Here is a 20,865-nt window from a genome sequence, read left to right on the forward strand (position 1 = left end):
CAGACACTTAAGGGGCACCAGGTCTTCTTCCTGAAAAGCAACCAGCAACAAACACAACATAACAATTTGGTTTTGAAACAGGATATAGTCCAAAGCTGCTGCTTATATGGCAAAGCAGCCTGCTGTTCAATTTTTTTTTTACACAAGCAAAATAGGAAAAAAATACAGTTCCATTGGGCATTGCCAAGCTTCTTTATATGCCTGAAGTCGCTCCTTGGATTCCACCCAATGTTAACATTTATAAACTATGCATCTCAATTAAATAAAAAAAAAATCACATGTGAAAACTCCCTAAATGTTTGTGTCCTTGCTTTTAAATAACTCATGACCACCAGGGGTCCTTCTTCCCTTAAAGTGCACAATACAATATATTCAGCAATATTGCCTCACATTACAGGACAGTTTGCCACCAGGGGAAAAAAACTTTGCATAGTGGTTTTGCTTTGGTTTTGCTTTTAACAGAAACTAGATACAGGACATTAACAACCTTCAAACACCATGTTGACAGCAAAACACTTACTGTACAATGTTAGGCATTTTAAAATGGATGGCCTGTCCCATTTTGTCACTAGAGGCAAAACAAGGTACTTTCCCTTCCCCGCCTCCATCTCTTGCCGCCCCCTCAGTGAGGTCTTGCTTACGGGGTCACAGGTGTGTGGCTTCCAGGTTCCCGCAAAAGGTCTGCAAGGTCTTGCCAGAAGCCACAACAGCTTTTCCTTACTTCTTTGGTGGTGGCAGTAAAAGGGGGTGGGTGGCATCCATGGCGGCGCCAGATAAGTATGGAGAAGCGGTGGCGAGCTCTCATGAGAACTGTGATATTTCATGATATCTTACCAGAAGCCACCACCGCTTTTCACTTCTCTGGCGGTGGCAGAGGTGGACTGAGCGCTCTTGTGGCGCCACCCCTTGGAATTTTGCCACCTGAGGCAGCTGCCTCAATCTGCCTGATTGGTGGGACGGTATGTTCAGCATATTTTTCTGAGTATACTTGGAACAAAGGCCCAAATCAAAACGTCAGTGCTCAGAGTTTCCTGGGGCGAGGGAAAGCAAATGAAGTACAGTGGTACCTCAGGTTACATACGCTTCAGGTTACATATGCTTCAGGTTACAGACTCCGCTAACCCAGAAATAGTGCTTCAGGTTAAGAACTTTGCTTATGGATGAGAACAGAAATCGTGCTCTGGCAGTGGAGCGGCAGCAGCGGGAGGCCCCATAAGCTAAAGTGGTGCTTCAGGTTAAGAACAGTTTCAGGTTAAGTACGGACCTCTGGAACAAATTAAGTACTTAACCTGAGGTACCACTGTACATCATAATTCCCAACAGCACTCCATGATGCAAAATCAGCATTATTTAGGCATTTACAGGCATAATTATGCCACACACTTAAACTGCCAATAAGTAATCCTGTCTTTGTTTCGGCGGCAGGATTAACTTGTGGCATAACTTCTTTGCTTGAACTATTAAGATTGCTTTTACATAACCTATCAGTGGCCCTGTATTTGCTAAGTCCTGCACCTCAACTTGGCAAGGTATTCATTAACTTATATTTACAAATTGCTTTTCTGGATCGGATTCTGCCCATGTAAAAGCATGCTGTAGGGAGAAAAGAGAAACATCCAGCTCTCTGGTGAATGTGTTTGGTGTCCTTTGCAACAGTTATACAGTACCTGAATATACCTGAAGGAGCGTCTCCACCCCCATCGTTCTGCCCGGACACTGAGGTCCAGCGCCAAGGGCCTTCTGGCGGCTCCCTTGCTGTGAGAAGCCAAGTTACAGGGAACCAGGCAGAGGGCCTTCTTGGTGGTGGCACCCGCCCTGTAGAACACGCTCCCACCAGATGTCAAAGAGAGGAACAACTACCAGACTTTTAAAAGACATCTGAAGGCAGCCCTGTTTAGGGAAGCTTTTAATGTTTAACAGACTATTGTATTTTAATCTTTTGTTGGAAGCCGCCCAGAGTGGCTGGGGAAGCTCAGCCAGATGGGTGGGGTATAAATAATAAATTCTTATTCTTATTCTTGTTCTTGTTCTTATTCTTATATTACTATCTGAACTGACAGCCCTGGAAGCATTGACAATCTGTTCAGCAGCAGATATTCTTGCCCACACCCATCAATGCACATAAATATTTTTAGGCTGGGCTCCTGTTCTTTCTTTTATGGCACACTATACTCCAGATTGTATGTGCTGTTCTCTAGATGACTATTTTTTACAGCTGATAGTCGGCTGCTCTTTGCAGAGTTGATTGTTACGTACAGGATGTACCGGTTGGTTTTTCAACAGTGGGCACTAAAGATCAAAGAAAATCTCCTGATAGCTGGGTATTGCTCTCCAGCTTTTGAAATGACACCCCCATCGGAACTGAGGAAAGGGAGCAAAGAGGCTGGGTGGGAGGGAGAAATTTGCAGTTTCAATTGTCATAGAGAAGTGCAAGGAAAAGGGATGAGAGTTTCTAGCTCACCTTAGCCAGATCTGGGGATACAGCCTACAGGCAAGTTGCACAACATGTTTTGCTTCCTGGGGACAATCTGATTGCATATCGGTGGCGCTGCTACTTGCTGAAAGAGCACTTATTTGCTGCCAGAATGCTCTGTTCACATGAAGCAAATATTGAAAAGATACCATAAATCTCCAGAGTATTCTTTCATCCCAAGAAAATGAACTCCTGTAGTTCTGCCACAGAAACCATTTATCCCCCCTTGGACAAGGATAGAGAGCTTATAACAATATGAAAATTCTTACTGTAGGAAATTGGACAAGATGACCTTCGGATCCAATTTGGTCCTTCAGTGTGCAGTGGTTATGTGATGTAATTTGCTCTCTTTTTGGCATAATCCCAAACTTCAGCTGATTCAGTGTTTTGTGCTTTAAGCTTATTAATGGTGCCTTGTCACTTTGCGGGTAAGCTATACTGTATTCCTCAGCCTGGATAAAAGTGGAGTGAAGGGTTGCTAAGGAGAGGATACAACTGGGAAACAAAAGAAAGCATAATTATTGATAAATGTTGAATGTGCCTTTCCACTCATCTGCAACATTGTACATTCTTCGGAATTATAAATGGGCTGCATGGATGCGAGTCTCATTCCTTTGGAACAAGCTCATTGCTATTCAGGACTTTAAACCAGTGCATCGTGAAGTGCATTGCAAACAGGGGCAAACCAGTCTAGAAGACAGCAAATAGTCAGGAAATGCAGTTTTATAAATCCATTCCTGAACTGAAAGTGCTGGAGCTGGTTCTGATAAGCAAATGTAGTTGTTTACGATTCATCTCTGTATGTGAATCCTTTGTTATAAAGCTCAAACTGGCTGCAGACTGTAAACTGCTTGGATGTTTTTCCTCCCCTTTTGGCAGGAAGCACTAACTGTAATGATGCCAGAGCTGGACTCTTAGCTAAGCACCTGATTTTTACAACGTTGAGTTGTCACGATTTCAGAAATACAGTATTTGATTCTGTACCTTCTGACAATGACTTTTGCTTTCTTTGGGATTGCATTTTCCTGGTGCTTTAGTTAAATCCTAGTTATACAAGATGTGAGCATGGCAGGTAAACCTCTACTCCATGGAGATATTCCCCATATACATGTCTGGTTGTCACTCATTTTGTGTAGTGTTAGTATACCTGTGGTGCAGCCAGGGGAGTCCCTGATTGCTGGCATAAAAAGCAAACACACACAAGAACACTTCTGCGTTTCTGGAAAATTACCACAGCAAGAGCTATGCACAAAAAGAGTCAATAGTGTCAATGAGGGCCAAGCTACATGTTACAATAAACATGATTTTTATAAAATAAAAGAGTGCTTAAAGTGTCCACTTTCATTCTGAAGAAAAAGCAGGCACAGGACTTCATCTGGAACGTGTTCTGAACCCAGAATGGGGACTGTTATGTATTCTGTGGTCTGTGTTTGCCTGAGCTTGAGTCTGGATTAAGGAGTCTGAGCTCCTGTGTTCTGATTCGATACATGATGTCCAATCACAGAACATTTCAGGATTTGGGCCTCTGCCATTGGCCCTTGAACTCTGAGTCAGGATTCGCAGCTTGGGAGTTTAGACACCCAATCAAGGGGGGAGTGGGAGTGGCCCAGGCTTTCAGAAATGTATATAAGCAGTTGCTTTGCCTCTGTTTCCCAGTTATGTGGTTCAATAAAGGTTCTTGCTGTTATCACTGGGTCTTGCCTCGTGGGAACTCACCTACACTTCGTTGGGATTTGCAATTGGTTCCTGCCATTTTTTTTTACTCCCAAATGCTGTTTACTGCAAGTAGCGCATTTAGCGGGCAATAACATCTGGGAGGGGCTTTCAAAAGGATCTACCCAGTGCTATGTCTGGGATCAAGCAGCCTTCATTGAACAGATTAATCACTATAGATAGAACTTTCATATCACCAGATGTCATCTCAAACAATGCTTTTCAACAGAGATAATTCACACATTTGGCTGAGAGTCTTAAAGTGTTGAGAAAGCATGTGATGTATACACATGTGTGAAACCAGCCAAACATTTGCACTGATGCAAATCAAGGCTTGCCTTAATTGTATAATAATAAAAAAACCTAAAAGTGTGCTTTGCAAAGGAGTAAATCCCATCTACCTTCACTTGCAAATTTTATAACACAAGACAAAGCAGACACTTTATGATGTGCCACTATAAACATATGCAACTTTAGAGAAAGCAGATGCTAATTTCTATGTGTATACTGAACAAGAAATGGGAACCACAATACAGGATGTTGCGCCATCTGCAAGTGTCTGTAGGTGTGGGATCTAGATGCATCACCTCAAAATCAGACGTATTTTAAGTAAGTTCATCCATATAAATAACCAAAGGAATGAGCAGGAACCTATGCACCATAGTTCTAGAAACAAATGCTTAGCAGGCTTTTTAAAGTTCACTATTAAGAGTTATGGAGCCTACAGAATGATTGATAAAAAGCTTTGTTGCACAGATGTCAGGAATTAGGTAAGTATAATGAGAGTGGATTTTATTGCAAAAATGACACACTCTCCTGATCCTTCCAGCTGCTCATTATTCCCTTAGTCAATAGCCTGGATGTGGTTCCCTTGCTTGCTTTCTGCTGAAGTTTCCTATACTCCCCATCCATTCTGTCTGATTAAGGTATTGCAAAATCATGTCGTTTAATTCCTTAAGGTCATCAATGCTCTTCTTTTCTAGCACTATTTTTCTTGACACTTCATCCATCTTGTCTCCAGTGTGAACTATGGAAGAAAAGGCAATGTTTAAACCAGCACTCAGATTGTCAGGTTGAATATGGTTCATAATAGAGGGAATTGCATAATCAGGAAATTGCACCCTTCTCCTCAGCAGGGTGAGGCAACCTGCTTCCAGGCACAATGAGTCGAGGCATAGGTGAAGGCTGAAATTAATGTATGAATGGTGAAGCAAGGTTTTAAGAACATTTACGTTTACAAGACTGCTGCATTTATGACTTTGCCATGTCCCAAGCAAAGTTAACTGTGCTTAAGAGTGGGGGACAGCAGAAAACATACATTTTTATCATAAAATCATGACTAATAGTTTTTTTGGCATCCACACGAACCCTGATCCACTGAGCCAAAGACTGTGTTCTTCTGCATTTATTTGGTGTTCATCTCTGCCTTCCTGGAGTAACATTTCAGCAGTTCTCCGTATTAGGTAAAGGTAAAGGTAAAGGGTCGTGGCCGACTCTGGGGTTGCGGCACTCATCTCGCTTTATTGGCCGAGGGAGCCGGCGTACAGCTTCCGGGTCATGTGGCCAGCATGACTAAGCCGCTTCTGGCAAACCAGAGCAGTGCACGGAAACGCTGTTTGCCTTCCTGCTGGAGCGGTACCTATTTATCTACTTGCACTTTGATGTGCTTTTGAATTGCTAGGTTGGCAGGAGCAGGCACCGAGGAACGGGAGCTCACCATGTCGCGGGGATTCAAACCACCAACCTTCTGATCAGCAAGCCCTAGGCTCTGTGGTTTAACCCACAGCGCCACCTGCGTCCCTTATTAAATGACTTAAAACCCCCCCCATATTAAATGACTTTTTAAAAAACCCCACAATATTATACATTTTATTATATCATGTGATTTATAATTTCAAAACATTGCCTTTGTATTACCGTTTGTGACAATCATAATCCCCAAATTCCTCTGAGTTCCTCCCTTTTCATGTACAGAATTTAGCCCACCTCAAACAAACTTCCAGCCAAAATCGCACCAACTGTACAATTTACACGCCCACATACTCCCATTCTCATTCTTTCCCATGCCTATCCTAGGAAAGTACAAAGGAGAGAGAGAAGGGGGTTGGAGAGGAACAGGAGAATCACATAGCATTTCTAAAACACCATATGAAGGGAGATCAAATTGCATTACCCAAGTCTCTTTTAATATAAACCACCTGTTCCCTCCCTGCCAGTTGCAAAACAAGGCAATGTTGACTGGATGGTGGGTTTTAGATTTCCATTCACATAAGATCAGCTTCTTAGCTATTCACACAGCTTTATACTAAAATACTTTTTTCTTGCCACTGTGAGCATTGTTCGTTCATTCATTCATCTATTCATTTATCCATTGTGCCACATATCAAAGATGAGAGCATGCTACAAAACATATAGAGTCTAGGCCATTAAATTCCATCCTATCCTCCCCTTGCAATTGATATCGTAAGAACGAAGGCATGCTTACTTACCTATTAAGATTATTACAAAAGAAACTAGTGCCAAGCTGACAATTAAAGTAATGATCAATGTGACAAAGAACCAGCTTTGGCATCTCATGCTGTTTTGAATGGTCAAACACCTCCGACTGTGTAAGTTCTCTTCCCAGACTGCTGTAAAACAAAGACAAAATTCTAAGAGGAAAACATGCAATGGCCTTTGTGAATAAACATAGCAAGTTGGCTCTGGTTTTAAGAAGACAATAATGGGAAATGCTAATAATTTCTGAACTGGAGCCATGTATTCCCCCTGCTAAGTAATGCACCACCATCATGTCATTCAAGAAACTCTTAATTTCAGCGTGATAAGCAATTATTCACTTAAAAGGTGACTTAAAATGCATCACATGCTTACTCAATAGACTGTTACTTCAGATGTGTCCGTGTGTGTGATTGGCCCATGTGGGGAGCCAACCAATCCAAATAACTTTATTGCACTAGCCATTGACCATGACAAATCTGAATCAAAAATAAATACAAGCAAAAGGGGTGCCGTGCCACAAATAATAGTCTCTATTTAGGTCTCTGTGTCTCCCTTACAGTTCACTGCTAAATTGTCCAGAGCAGGCTTCCTCAAACTTGGCCCTCCAGTTGTTTTTGGCCTACAACTCCCATGATCCCTAGCTAGCAGGACCAGTGGTCAGGGGTGATGGGAATTGTAGTCTCAAAACATTTGGAGGGCCAAGTTTGAGAGAGCCTGGTGCAGAGTCTTCTTTCTGATCTTTTTGGCTGCCAAAGCAAAAAGGGTGTCTTTATGAGTCACTGAAGCGTTTACATTGCTAAGAAGCTGTAGGACCTTCTCCGCTGGGTAGAGACATCTTTCCTGTACGGACGGTCGGGTGAGAAATCGCCTCCTGGGTCCAGTGTATAGTGAGCAATATAGTAAAAAGTGCAAGATGTCTTCCACTTGTGTTTGCCCATGTGAAGAGCAATTCTGGCCCTGGATTGATTCCAGGTTGGTCACTGGACAGGAAAGGCTATAAGAGGCTGCTTGTTTGGGGTCCTTGGCTGAATGATAACATATTTCTGACTTTGCTGTGTTTTCTTCTGCCTTCCTTTGAATCTGACTTCTTGGCTCACTCTTGACTGGACGTGAGGCACAGAGAAAATTGTGACGGCATAATAAGTAGCTGACTTTTAACAACCTCCTAGGACAGGTGTGGGGAACCTTTGACCTTCCAGTTGTTATTGAACTACAATTCCCATCAGCCCCAGCAAACATGGCTAGGCATGGAAGCTAAACCGGCGGGTCAAAGTTTCCCCACAACTGTCCTGGTTCTTCTCTGCCAGGCATGAACAGAACCATTTTTAAAGTATCTGTCACAGAAAGCCCTCAGAGAATCAACAGAGTGGACTAGCATAAATCCCTACTTGAAGAGTTGGCTATACTGGACAAATTTTGAGAGCAAGTCTAATTTTTCTAACACAAATCTTCCTGCCTGAGGAGAAACCAAAGTTTTAACAGTTGTCCCCCTCTTTCCCCCATTTCCTCCATTTCATAACAAACCTATTATGTGTTAAGTTTATTGAGTTCCATCACAATGGAGGCAGCTTCCCAGTCACAGGAATGAAATGTGGAATACCCTTAGGGTGGGCTTTCAAACACAGTAAGCTATCTTTAACAAATGTCTCTTGTCCGCTCTGCTTAATGGGCAGTCCTTAAAAAGTGAGCTGGCCAAGAGAATTTAGATTAAAGTATTGAAAACCATCCGTGAGCAAGAAACCCTGCCAAGCTGCTAACAGTGTGGCGCTGCTGTGTTCTTGGCCAAAATAGACATGCAGCCTTGCGTCTCTACCCAGGCTAAACTGAAGGGACCTATTTCAGAAGCTCATTTAAAATGGTTCCAGGCTCGCTGTGTTATATATTGCCCATGTTGAGATCCAATATAAATAAATGAGCACCTGATAATGCATTTCAGCACATAAATATGGTGGGGAGCCAATGTGGTATAGTGGTTAGCATGCTGGACTAAGACCTGGGAGATCAGGGTTCAAATCCCTGCCCAGCCATGAAGCTCACTGGGTGACGTGGGGCCAGTCACAGTCTCTTAGCCTCATAGGGTTGTTGTGAGGATAAAAATGAAGAGGAAGAAAGCAGTGTATGCCACCTTGGACTTCTTGGAGGAAAAGTGGGATATAAATGTAATAAACAAAACAAAATAATGTAGAAATTTCAGTTTTCATATTTATCTTACCATACACAAAGGCATTGCATTAATTGGGGCATTTAAAAAACCTCATAAAACCAAAACAAAAAAAATTCCTTCCAGTAGCACCTTAAAGACCAACTAAGTTAGTTCTTGGTATGAGCTTTCATGTGCATGCACACTTCTTCAGATACACACTTCTTTTCGTGCATGCACACGAAAGCTCATACCAAGAACTAACTTAGTTGGTCTTTAAGGTGCTACTGGAAGGAATTTTGTTTTGTTTTGACTATGGCAGACCAACACGGCTACCTATCTGTAACTCATAAAACCATTACTTGAAAACATAATAATAAAATTCCCAAGGATGTTTCCAATTTAGAAAGCTGATCACAGATTCCTGCGTAAAAACAGCTGACAGCCATAAAGAGGGCATCTGTCTGAATGTTAGAGGGCAAGAGCACACATCTCCAAGGCTGCATTCCCAAACCGCATACTGGAGAGCAGCCCACTGAAGTCAAAAGAAGGGAAAACAAATGGCTCTGAGAAGCAGTCCTTTAAAAACTCAAAGCCTGCATTGACCTGCAAACTAGTGCTAAGATGAATTCACCATACTGGAAGCCCATAGTAACCCTTAACAGTGCTGAGGGGCACCACATAATACGGGTTATCAGGACACACACACCCCTACCCCTCTCATGTTTTATAATATTGTTATGAGTTTCTGGGTGTGATACCTGTATAATCCTAGCAAGCCTTAAAAGCTGATCAAGCCAGGCTAGCTTCCTGGTGAGATAACAGCCGGGAACAAAAGAAAGGCAATGGGCCATTAAGACAACAAAGGAAAGGGGGCTCCGTGCCAGATGAAAAATGGGTGGGGCCCCTCCAGCTCTTAGTTAGATTGAGAAGGACAAAGCCTGTGTTTGGAGGGCAGAGTTGGTTGCCATGTGACCTAGAGGAAAAAGCTGCAGGCTGGCAAAGGGCACCACGCTGAGGGACCCAGGACACTTAGGGATATCTCCTGACATGCCTGTCCATTTGATCAGAAACAAACCATTCTACAGCACACATTTTACCGAGAACTTTCAGACAAATTGTATATAGGCACGCTTTCTAAGTTAAGGACAAGCCACAGGATTCTGTATCTGTTCCAGCATCAAAATGTGGAATGCTGCCAAGAGACAATAACTTCCAAAGAACTTTCAGAACACTGCAAGGGAGTTGAGCACAGAGAGCTAAAAATAATATTTGTTACCATGTGTACAGTAGAGACAAATACACACGAGAATAAAATTAGGGTGGAGCAACTGAAAAACGATTATCGGATGTGGCTATATGGAGCGGGGAAACTTATCTGTCTTGTCAAGGGAATATCATGGTCAGCTGAACCTCTGCTGAAGAAACGATGATCCCAGAAAGGGTTGCATTTCCTCCTCTTCAAAACAAGGAGAGGGAAGCACTGGCTCTTCAGATGCAGTTGGACTTCAACTCTCATCAGTTCCACCCAGCGAGGCCAATGGTAAGAGATGATGGGAGCTGGAGTCTAACAATATCTGGAGGGCCACACAAAACCCTAAAATGTATTTTAAATAATTGACTTTTTTATTTCTATTCTTTGTATAACGCATTGTTGTTTTATTGTTACGGCCGATGGCTGATGCAAATAGAGATTCATTCATTCACTCTGAAGGGCCACAGGCTCCCCATCTCTGAAATAGTGAAGTTTAGAGTCCAATGATTCAGATCGAAATAGAACAATCAGAGAAAATGAAAATCTCATATCCTTCTGACAAGCTGGTTAAGGGCACAGTCTGAAGACAAAGGACATAGCCAACTCGATGAAGCTAAGCAGATCTGGGTCTGGTCAGTGCCTGGACGGAGGACAATCTGGGAAGAATGGTGAAATATAAGATCTATCAAATAAATAAATACGGCGTATTAAGGCAGTCCTAAATGTATTGATTTGGCAGCAAGCACAGTGGGACTGACTTCTCTAGGAACATGCGTGGGATTGTGCTGCGCATGCAGCTAATTAATTCAGCAGGGAAATATACGGCAGCTAAAAAGTTCTAGAGAAAGAAAGAGGTACACATTGAAAGCAGCTAATGGACGAAGCACATTGTTCATAGCCTGAAAAGCAGTGAACAAGTAGGCAATTAACAATTTTTTAACAGCCTCAGCATATTGTTCTATTTATAAAAAAACAACAACACCCTGTTTTATTTTCAGAGCGACTCAAAGCAGCTTAGTAGAATGCAATCACTACCAGTTCAGTGTTTATTCATAAATCAGTGATATTATCATATAACATAAAAATCAAAGGAAACAGAAGACAGAGTCTCTGTACCGTTCTTTATCTGTTGTGCAGAACGGATTTTTTTGGCCACTGCAGTTTTTATTACCCCTGGAGCACTTTAGCACGACAAATGGCAGCTGCCAAAATTCACTCTTTGGAAGAAAATATATATCACCACTAAGCCCCATCTTCAAAGAAAATCATATTTTTGCACAGTTGTGTAAATAAACCTATAGTCATATATTTTGAACTATTATCTTTAAAATGTATACAGAAGACAGATAGATTTAAGCTATGTCTCTCACACAAACCACGCTGTCCACCTATTGTGAATGCCAACTTGTTAATTTAACCTTGCAAGGTGCTGACTCAAGTTGGAGTCTACATTGACTACCCATGGTTTAGATGCACAGTTAACACCTGGTCCCTTCTTACTAAACCACCCTGAGAACACATTTATGTAGACAAATAAGCCACAAAACGAGTAGCGTTAATCTGATATCCCGAAAGGTGGTTGACAAATGGTCTGCAGCATACATACCGGCGTGCCGATATCGATCTGCACAAAGATTTTGTTCATTTAAGTTGTTCAAAGAATCAACTGCATAAAGTTTCCTTTCTTTATGAAAGTTTTGTAAGTCACTTTCCACGGAAGAACTCTCCATCACACCTATGAAGAAGAAGAAGAAGAAGAAGAAGAAGAAGAAGAAGAAGAAGAAGAAGGAGAGTTTGGACTTGATATCCCGCTTTATCACTACCCTAAAGAGTCTCAGAGCGGCTAACAATCTCTTTTCCCTTCCTCCCCCACAACAAACACTCTGTGAGGTGAGTGAGGCTGAGAGACTTCAGAGGAGTGTGACTAGCCCAAGGTCACCCAGCAGCTGCATATGGAGGAGCAGGGAAGCGAACCCGGTTCACCAGATTACGAGTCCACCGCTCTTAACCACTACACCATGCTGGCTTCTTCTTTTTTTAATGAAACTTGGCAACATGTCTCTAATCAATATATTTGCTCTTCTAGGCAGCAAACACCTATGATGGCAACCTCCAAAAAGAAAGCTGTTGTTGATGCTGATTATGTTTAAATCTAACTTTTCACCAAGGTTTTCCGTATGACCTTGATGGATGCTGGTATGGAGTTCAGTACCTCCTATGTCACCTGCTCAGTAAATATGCCCTCAAAAATCCAGAATGCACAAGGCACTGTTTGCTTTTCCTGCTCAGCTCCTGTTTGTGGTGACTCAGCTTCTCCTACTTGGAACACACATGCTTACACTTTTGCTAGGATCTTCCCCGCCACTCTGAACAAAGGAGAGGTGCCAAGAACTTCTCTCTGTGAGCGATCATGGTAATGGTGGCTGACACAGGCGCCTTCCTGCCCCCCATTCATGGGGCAGCTAATGGGGAGACATGAGAAGTCTCACAGGCCTCATCTGAAGAATGTGGAACGAAGGAGAAAACATGTAAACTAACAGGAGAAATGGAGGAAAATACTGAAGGGTGCAGAGTAGCCCTGTAATAGTGCTTCAAGTTAAGAACTTTGCTTCAGGATGAGAACAGAAATTGTGCTCCGGCGGTGTGGCAGCAGCAGGAGGCCCCATTAGCTAAAGTGGTGCTTCAGGTTAAGAACAGTTTCAGGTTAAGTACGGACCTCCGGAATGAATTAAGTACTTAACACGAGGTACCACTGTAATCACAATCAGAGTGGCTATTTTTTCTTCTTTTTCTTGTGTACCTGATGGCAAAGAATGAAACAGCCCTAGAGGAATAAAAACATGGCTGTGTACACTTTACAGTTAACTGACTGGTTGCTCAGGCCTTATTTCTGATTTTCCCCAATGTGTGAAGCTCAGTATGAGACTTTTTCTGGGTTTCTGGGCAGAAAAATGAATGCAGCAACCAGTTTTTTAAAAATCCATTTGCATTCCACAATTAGTTTCAAGTTGTTTTAGTTAGCACTTTATATAACATCCAGTTAACAGGAAGGAAAATCTGAAGGTCAGGAACAAGATTAGATTGAATTTTTGAAAAAACAAACTCCACACAAATCTTTAACTTTGCAAAGATTATTTTGTTTGTTTTATACCTTTCAGTGTCACCTTGTTCACTGTATCATTAACATCCCTTTTTCTTATAAAGCAAAAAAATATGCCAGTCATTTAATGCCTGGTGCTCAAACTAAACTTTCTGTTAACCTACATAATGGGCTATGTAAATATGAATTTTACTCTGCATGGAAGAGAAGGAGTAAGGGGAAAGATCACTACCTTTCCCTCCTCCTGGCTTTCCCACATCCTCTCCCACAAGTGAATAGAGCGGGAAATTGGCTGAGGCCAAAAAACACTGCACTCAGAAATGTGGTCATCCCACCCAATAAGGAAATCTGGCTACAGGACTGCTGCAAAGGAAGTTCTGAAACATTGTGAGAAGTTTCTTGTTTCCAACTTGTTCTGATGCAGTGCACAAATGTCTGCTCTGCTTCACCTTTTACCCTTTTGGCAGTTCACCAAGGACAAGCTGAATGGCATTAAAAATATCTGTCCAACTTTCTTCCATGTGCCTTGGTTTCTGTGCCACAAGTCTCCTGAGTCATCTTTTCTTCAGTATTGACTGTAAGGGGCCCTTATGCTTTTATATCAAACTGAAAAATTAGACTGCTTCTTAGCAACGTGGAAGTATTACAGTGGTACCTCAGGTTACAGACTCCTCTAACCCGGAAATCATGATACAAACCTCCCTCTGAATCATTAGCTTAATAAAATATGATTATACAGTGGTACCTCAGGTTACAGATGCTTCAGGTTACAGACTCTGCTAACCCAGAAAAAGTACCTCAGGTTAAGAACTTTGCTTCAGGATGAGAACAGAAATCACGCAGCAGCGGCACGGCGGCAGCGGGAGGCCCCACTAGCTAAAGTGGTACCTTATGTTAAGAACAGTTTCAGGTTAAGAACAGACCTCCAGAAGTAATTAAGTTCTTAACCCAAGGTACCACTGTATTCACTTATACTGCTGAAATCTATCACTGTACCTCAGTCTACCTAAGTGAGGTGTTGGAGCAGGAGTGAGCAGCCCCACGACTTATTTTCCTGCAGGATTGGCGACGGCATTTCCCGGGTCTCTATTTGCCCGTCTTCCATATGCCAAATAAATAGTAAGCCTTTCTCAGTGGAAACAGAGGAAGAAATAGGTTCCATTGGCAGGGCTAAGGGTAAAATTAAATTAAATTTGGAAAAGTCCAAAATCCATTAATTAAGACCAACCAAAATGTCATACACTAAGCTACTGAGTCCGCCAGAACTCTCCATCAGGCGAGATGTCCTATTTACACTGTTGGAGGCAGCAAGCCTCTGAATGCCAGTTGCTGTGAACAAGGCCGGCCCAAGACATTTGGACCTTTGAGGCAAACCACAAAATGGCAGCCTCCTCCCTGCTAGGGAAGAAGAGGAGCGTGAAGCTCTACATTGGGAACAAGGGGAGAATAAAGATCAACATTGGGATCTGCTGCCCCTGTGGATTCTGCTGCCCAAGGCCTTGTCTCATGTGTGGGCCAGCCTTGGCTGTGAATCACAACTGGGGAAAGTGCTTTTGAATTCACCTCCAGCTTGCTGCCTTCCTATAGGCATCTAGTTGGTCACTGTCAGAAGAAAATACTGGACTAGATGGGCCATTGGACTGCTTCTGCAGGTTCGTCTTATGAATTTCAAGCAAAGTGGGGGAAAGCTGGCTTGGTATTACAGCCATAATAGGTTGGTTAATTCCCCCTCCCCCTTTGTATAATAGTTTTAGAATGGACGTGGCTATGGAGATGTGGCCGTAGGGGCTGTCATGAAGAATGTCTGCACATCAGAAAGCTCCACTGTACCACTGGTGTACATTTGAACTGCCATATATAAGCTCAGTGGTGGGTAGAACGTCTGTAGGATTACATAACTTTTTCATGCAGCGTATTGGTACTTGCTCCCACAGGAAGCAGTGATGACCTATTTAAAGATGGCTTTAAATAGAGGATTAGGCAAATTTGTGGAAGACAAAGCTATCAAGGGCTACTCGCCATGACCTCCCCTGTCAGAGACCTCATGCATCTGAGTACAGTATCAGTTTCTGGGAAACTGGGCGGGTGAGCAGAATACTATTGCACTCATGTCCAGGTATCCGGTTGGCCACTGTGAGAACAGGATGCTGGGATAGATGCTGAGCCATTGGTCTGATCTAGCAGGCTCATCTTATGTTATCTCTTACTCATACTTCATCTCTTATGCACAGCACTGCAGTGTTGAAATGAGCTGGTTGGCTGTGTACTAACAGCCAATCCTGAGGCACAAATATGAAAGATGAAATCCCTGACAGCTGCATCAGCTTTCATCACATGTGCCTGCACCATTCTGCATGCTTATTTGCTGTCAATCTCTCTCAGAACCGAGCGTCAGGGTACTATATATTCAAATACAAGGAAGCTAAGCAAAAGGTTCCCATTAGTAAAGAGATGGAGGAAAAAATACTGATAAGTGATAAAAAAAATAAGGTTTGCAGAACCTTTCTTTCTGAACTAGTGAGGATTGCAAGGAGAGCTCTGGTTACAATGAACATGCCCATTCTGATCGAAAATGTTATATATGCAACACTGAGTTCAGGACGGAGGGATTATTGCTCCCATGGGAAACTGTCACCAGGGAAGGGAGCCATATCAAACACAGCCATATAATGATTCATTATTTCTATTTTTGGTTTCCCTCAACAAAGGACCAGACACAGTGCTTTAACCCAAGTTGCACAGAATTCTAAAGGTTCACCTCCAGTATTCACAGCGTTTTTTGAAATCCCTGAGGGAGATGTTTTCCTCAACGTTTCCGGTTAAGGGAATCAACAAGCAAGAACTATGGAAGAATCTTCTAATTAACTCTGCTCTAGTCAATGTAATTTGCTTTGACTGACTGGTTTTAAGTATAGTTTGAAAAAGCCAGCTGTCCTGCTATGCACTTAAGTCTAATGAAAAATTAAAACCAAGAAGTTGCATGTGATTTGTGTTTTCTTTCCCTTGAGTGTGGCTGGAAGCAGAAGCTAACAGCATGAGCACTCAAAACTCAGCCGCTCTTAACACGGTAACTATAACCTTTCGTGCATTTGAGTGAGTTGGTGTCAGTATTGATTTGGTCTTTGACTCCTCACTTGTCCCCCCCCCCCCGTTTAATTTATTCAGGATGAAGAGAGAAGTTAGCAGAAAAAGTAACTGCAGTTAACCAAAGACCTGAAACTAAATCCAACTAACCAAAGAATAAATATTAGCAGATTTAAAACCATAAAAACTGAAGGTTACTTACATCTTTAACCATGTCCAGAATTCAGAACAATTCTCCAGAGTCTAATTCTAAATCATTTCAGAAGAATTCTGGTATTTTGTTCAAGTAGAAAACATACTGTATGCTATTCCTCTTGTCCTTTGGAACGCCATTGGAGTGTCTCAACTAAACCCACAAGCTTAGCTCTGAAACACAGTGTGCTTTCCATCTATATTTAGTATTCATTTGAGCCAAGTTGTCAGGTTTCAAATACTTCGTTAGAAGACACTATAATTTTTAAACACACTTATAGAGAGAAAAATATACAGACAGGGTAAAGTTTATAACATTCGTGAATAGATATGAACCCACCACGTCAATAAAATATGCTGATGATGTGCAATGTTGTTCTCCGGTATATAAAAGTTGCAAACATGTATGTATTCACTATCCATTGGAGAGAACTGAATGCCTCAAGAGTTGAAGCTGATACAGCTGGTTTTCTCATCTAGTGGCACCATAACCTCCTGGGTAAACTGAGGCAGGAGACTCATTGTTATGGTAGACAAAACCCATTCAACATAGCCAAGGCTTTTAACTGAATTATGGTCCTGCACCTCTCCACTGGTTTCCTTGTCTGCTGTCGCATTGATCTTAAGTCTTCTTTATTTATTTAGTATTCTAAAATATTTATAGGATGCTTTTCTGAACAAAAAACCCCCAGCTTACATAGAGGGGTTGCTAACCTTTTTGGGCCAGTGGGCAAATTTGCAGACTGCAGAAACTGTGCCTGGTGCCAAAACACACACAACTACAAGTGCATGTCACAACCTATACTGTTGACTACAATAGAATGCTTCCTTTAAGTCGAATTTCAGTGGAGGGAGGGGACTGTGCAGATGCCCTCTGGCTTACAACAATTAAAAACATTAAGTATTTTTTAAAATAAAAAAATCAGTATTATTAAAACATAAAACAAATTCACCAAAACAGATTCAAAACTTGAGTAACAATGCTATTCCAGCTTTCATCCAGTTAGCAGGACAAAAATTACGTCTACTACGTTTGCTCTTTTTTTTTACCATTAAAAAAATAAGATTTAGCATTACAAAGTTCTGGTTCTTTAATTGACACTTTGGGCACTTTTAATAGGAAAGTGACTCAACTATTTAAAATAAATGGCGTACCGGCCAGTGGCCAGTAGTCAATTTTCTCAGTGCATATGCAAATTCGTTTATTGTCCTTTCGTTTTCATATTTACATAGAAATACGGTAATTAATATTTCCACATACTGGTAAATAAAATCGTATTGGTTTGTTTTACTTCCAGCAAGGAGGCTCAGGCGCAAGATACCTGAAGTTTCACACATTTTGAGGGCTTGCTCTTAGATGCAGCTGGTGAGGAAAGAAGCCTTGTATATATATATATATGCTGCATTGAGAGAAGTTACCACAGAACATACAGCTGACATTAGGGCAGTTTGTGAGATAAAGGGAGGAAAACCCACCAAATCAATGAGATAGGGTCTGAAAGGTGAAGCTGCTGGGAAATGATTTATAATGAGTTGAAAAAAAATGTTTAAAATAACTTTTTCTAAAAACCCCAAAGCTTTTCTTTTAGGAATTCTAGGTGCCAAAATCCCAAGGGAGCAGAAAAGGCTATTTATGTATGCGACCACAGATGTTATTGGCCCAGAGATGGAAAGAATATAGAGTCCCCACCAGAGAAGAATGGCAGATCAAATTGATGGATTATGCCGAAATGGCTAAAATGACCGGAAGAGTCAGAAGTCAGCAAGAGCAGAATTTTAATAATGGGGGAACATTCATAATTTATCTTAAAAACCATTGTAAATAACACTTGTAGTTTAATGGTGACTTTTGGACATAATGGAGATGTAAAAGATTTGGATCAGGCATAGGCAAACTCGGCCCTCCAGATGTTTTGGGACTACAACTCCCATCATCCCTAGCTAACAGGACCAGTGGTCAGGGATGATGGGAGTTGTAGTCCCAAAACATCTGGAGGGCCGAGTTTGCCCATGCCTGATTTGGATTATCATAAAAGATGCAGGAGGAAATGATTAATAACAACAGGACCCACAAAAGGGAGGAGGGAAGTCCAGGCGATTCTTTGGAATCTTGTTTTTATGTTGTGTATTGGATATGTGATTGTAAAACTTTGATCAGAAAACCAAATAAACAAATCTTTTAAAAAAAGAAAGGTGAAACTGCTGTGATCTATTTTAAAAGCAATACTTAAAAAGGTAAAGGGACCCCTGAGCATTAGGTACAGTCGTGACCGACTGGGGTTGCGGCGGACAACTTCCAAGTCATGTGGCCAGCATGACTAAGCCGGTTCTGGCGAACCAGAGCAGCACACGGAAACACTGTTTACCTTCCTGCCGGAGCGGTACCTATTTATCTACTTACACTTTGACATGCTTTCGAACTGCTAGGTTGGCAGGAGCAGGGACCGAGCAACGGGAGCTTACCCTGTCGTGGGGATTCGAACCGCCGACCTTCTGATCGGCAAGTCCTAGGCTCTGTGGTTTAAACCACAGCACCACCCGCGTCGCTAAAAAGCAATCCTTAGGAACTGCTAAACCCTAGTAAGATTGTACCCAGCATGTGTACCAATGTCCTAAGACCGTAAGAAGGGTTGTGGGCATCAACAGGTCACTTGTCCCTGACCATTTGCCATCCTGGCTGGTGCTGTTGGGAATCCAACACCTAGAGGCCCACCCCTGGTGTAGAGTAGTTGGACGAATGGTCTGACTCCCTGTATTTCAGGGGGTTGGACTATATGACCCTCAGGTCCCCTTCCAACTCCACAATTCAATGTTTCTACGGCAGCTTCCTGTACAAGGTTCCAACCCTTGTAAGACTTTTTTAATTAAATGAAAGCATATTTAAACCTAATTTTGATACAGCAAAAGCTTTTACAGATTACATCTTACTTCTTCTGCTGGATGGTACTGTGAAGATGTGTGTGTTTTCTGGTTCAAGGGTATCTAGGTCACATTGCACCATATTGCATATTAGAACATAATGATGCAGTTGCCTTCCATATAAGAAAAAATAACTCATCAGCTATCAGGTCCTATTAGATCCCAAAGTCTCAAGTCTCATTTTTAAACTGAGAAGAGTAAGCACCAGGTAATATCTACATCTAGAAGCAAAACTAGGTCCCCCATGGTACGGAATGGAAGATGTCCAGAAATGTTTAGCTGGTAATTGAAAATTGGGCACTCAAGCCACCTGTTGTTGCATAACCCCAAGTAGTGAGAATTTCTGGAAGCAGTGTTACCTGGGTGTGGCATCCTTTGGAGGAGAAAGAACAGGACACTTTCATATTTGATTTAACAAATATAGAAGAGATGTAGAGATGAACAGCGGTGCACTTGTACCATGTCAACTGCCCCAGATGCCTCTATCCCACCAAGATGCTTTCAACCTTCATCTCTCCCTCCCTCTTGGCTTCTGCATCTATTTCAAACAGGTCCTATTTTCCCTCTCACCAATGTTTCTGCCAGTGGCGTAGCGTGGGGGGTGCAGGGGGGGCCGGCCGCAACATCTGGGGTTAGGGCAAATCCACAGGTTAGGGGGCGCAAATCCACGGGTTAGGGGGCGCAAATTACTTGCCGTGCCCCGGGTGCTGACAACCCCCGCTACGCCACTGGTTTCTGCACCCATCCATTATTCTGGGAACTTGGTGGATGTGTCACCTTTGCCAAAGATGTACGGCTCTTTCCTTCTGTTTCCCAGCCATCTCTTGGCTTCCATGGAGACAATTCACCCAACCATTGTATCATTACAATATTAGTAGCCAGCTGGAAGTTGTAGCATTTAAAGCTGAGAGGAAGGCAGACATGGAATGGATCTCTCCTGAGGTACTGGTATAGAAACATCAAAATTTTAGCCCAGCTGGACAACTGTCTAGCACTGAAGTATTGGGCTGAACTCAGATTACTGTGGAAAGAGAATCTGGAATGGAAGATTTGGGGTGCTATCACTACTTGCCTGATAAGATGGTATCACCAAGGCAAATATTTGGGAAAGAAATTACTTTTGCCATTTTTATGGATGTTTATTGTTTGTTTACAGACAGTTGCCTTGGTGATATTATCTTGTGTTAATTGCAGCCGTCATTGTATCACCCCCACCCCCACCCTGTTCATTGTTTTATTGATAAGACAGTCTGGCAGCCTGAAAATCCGATTTAGCCAGTGGAACCAAAGATACAATTGCCTTCTAGTCCACTTCACTGGTTATGCCCAAAGGCATTCAAGGTGATCTCCTTTACTTGGCAGTTCTTGATCCTTTGGAATAAAGCAATACCGGCTTGTCCATTTCATCCAGTGACCATCCTGGTACATACTAAGCAATATATTACATTATCAGTGCATTTGTCCCCACTTGTTGAGATTGACTTGAACTA

General features: G+C 42.2%; 2 protein-coding genes across 3 annotated transcripts in view; both read right to left on the reverse strand.

The window, feature by feature from the left end:
- The window catches only part of LOC114605530 (uncharacterized), a 30,796-nt gene extending 25,971 nt beyond the window's left edge, over positions 1–4,825 (reverse strand). Inside the window, exon 1 of the mRNA XM_077934637.1 lies at positions 2,743–4,825. Coding sequence (XP_077790763.1) covers positions 2,743–2,832 — 90 coding nt within the window. The 5' untranslated portion in view covers positions 2,833–4,825. The remainder of the gene's footprint in view (positions 1–2,742) is intronic.
- A 136-nt stretch (positions 4,826–4,961) lies between these two features.
- LSMEM1 (leucine rich single-pass membrane protein 1) lies at positions 4,962–16,595 on the reverse strand. Of its 2 annotated transcripts, none has more exons than XM_028747274.2 (4): positions 16,467–16,595; positions 11,687–11,815; positions 6,676–6,813; positions 4,962–5,213 (listed from the first exon to the last, which is right to left on the reverse strand). In XM_028747274.2, exons 2-4 carry the CDS (start codon positions 11,808–11,810, stop codon positions 5,035–5,037), a joined length of 441 nt encoding a protein of 146 aa, XP_028603107.2. In that variant the 5' UTR covers positions 11,811–11,815; positions 16,467–16,595; the 3' UTR covers positions 4,962–5,034. The 2 variants fall into 2 exon arrangements, with proteins under 2 accessions (XP_028603107.2, XP_028603106.2); XM_028747273.2 differs by having other exon boundaries at positions 6,676–6,816.
- Between the last annotated feature and the right edge of the window lie 4,270 nt (positions 16,596–20,865).

This window comes from Podarcis muralis, chromosome 10 (genome assembly GCF_964188315.1).
Source record: "Podarcis muralis chromosome 10, rPodMur119.hap1.1, whole genome shotgun sequence".
Taxonomy (NCBI): domain Eukaryota; kingdom Metazoa; phylum Chordata; class Lepidosauria; order Squamata; family Lacertidae; genus Podarcis; species Podarcis muralis.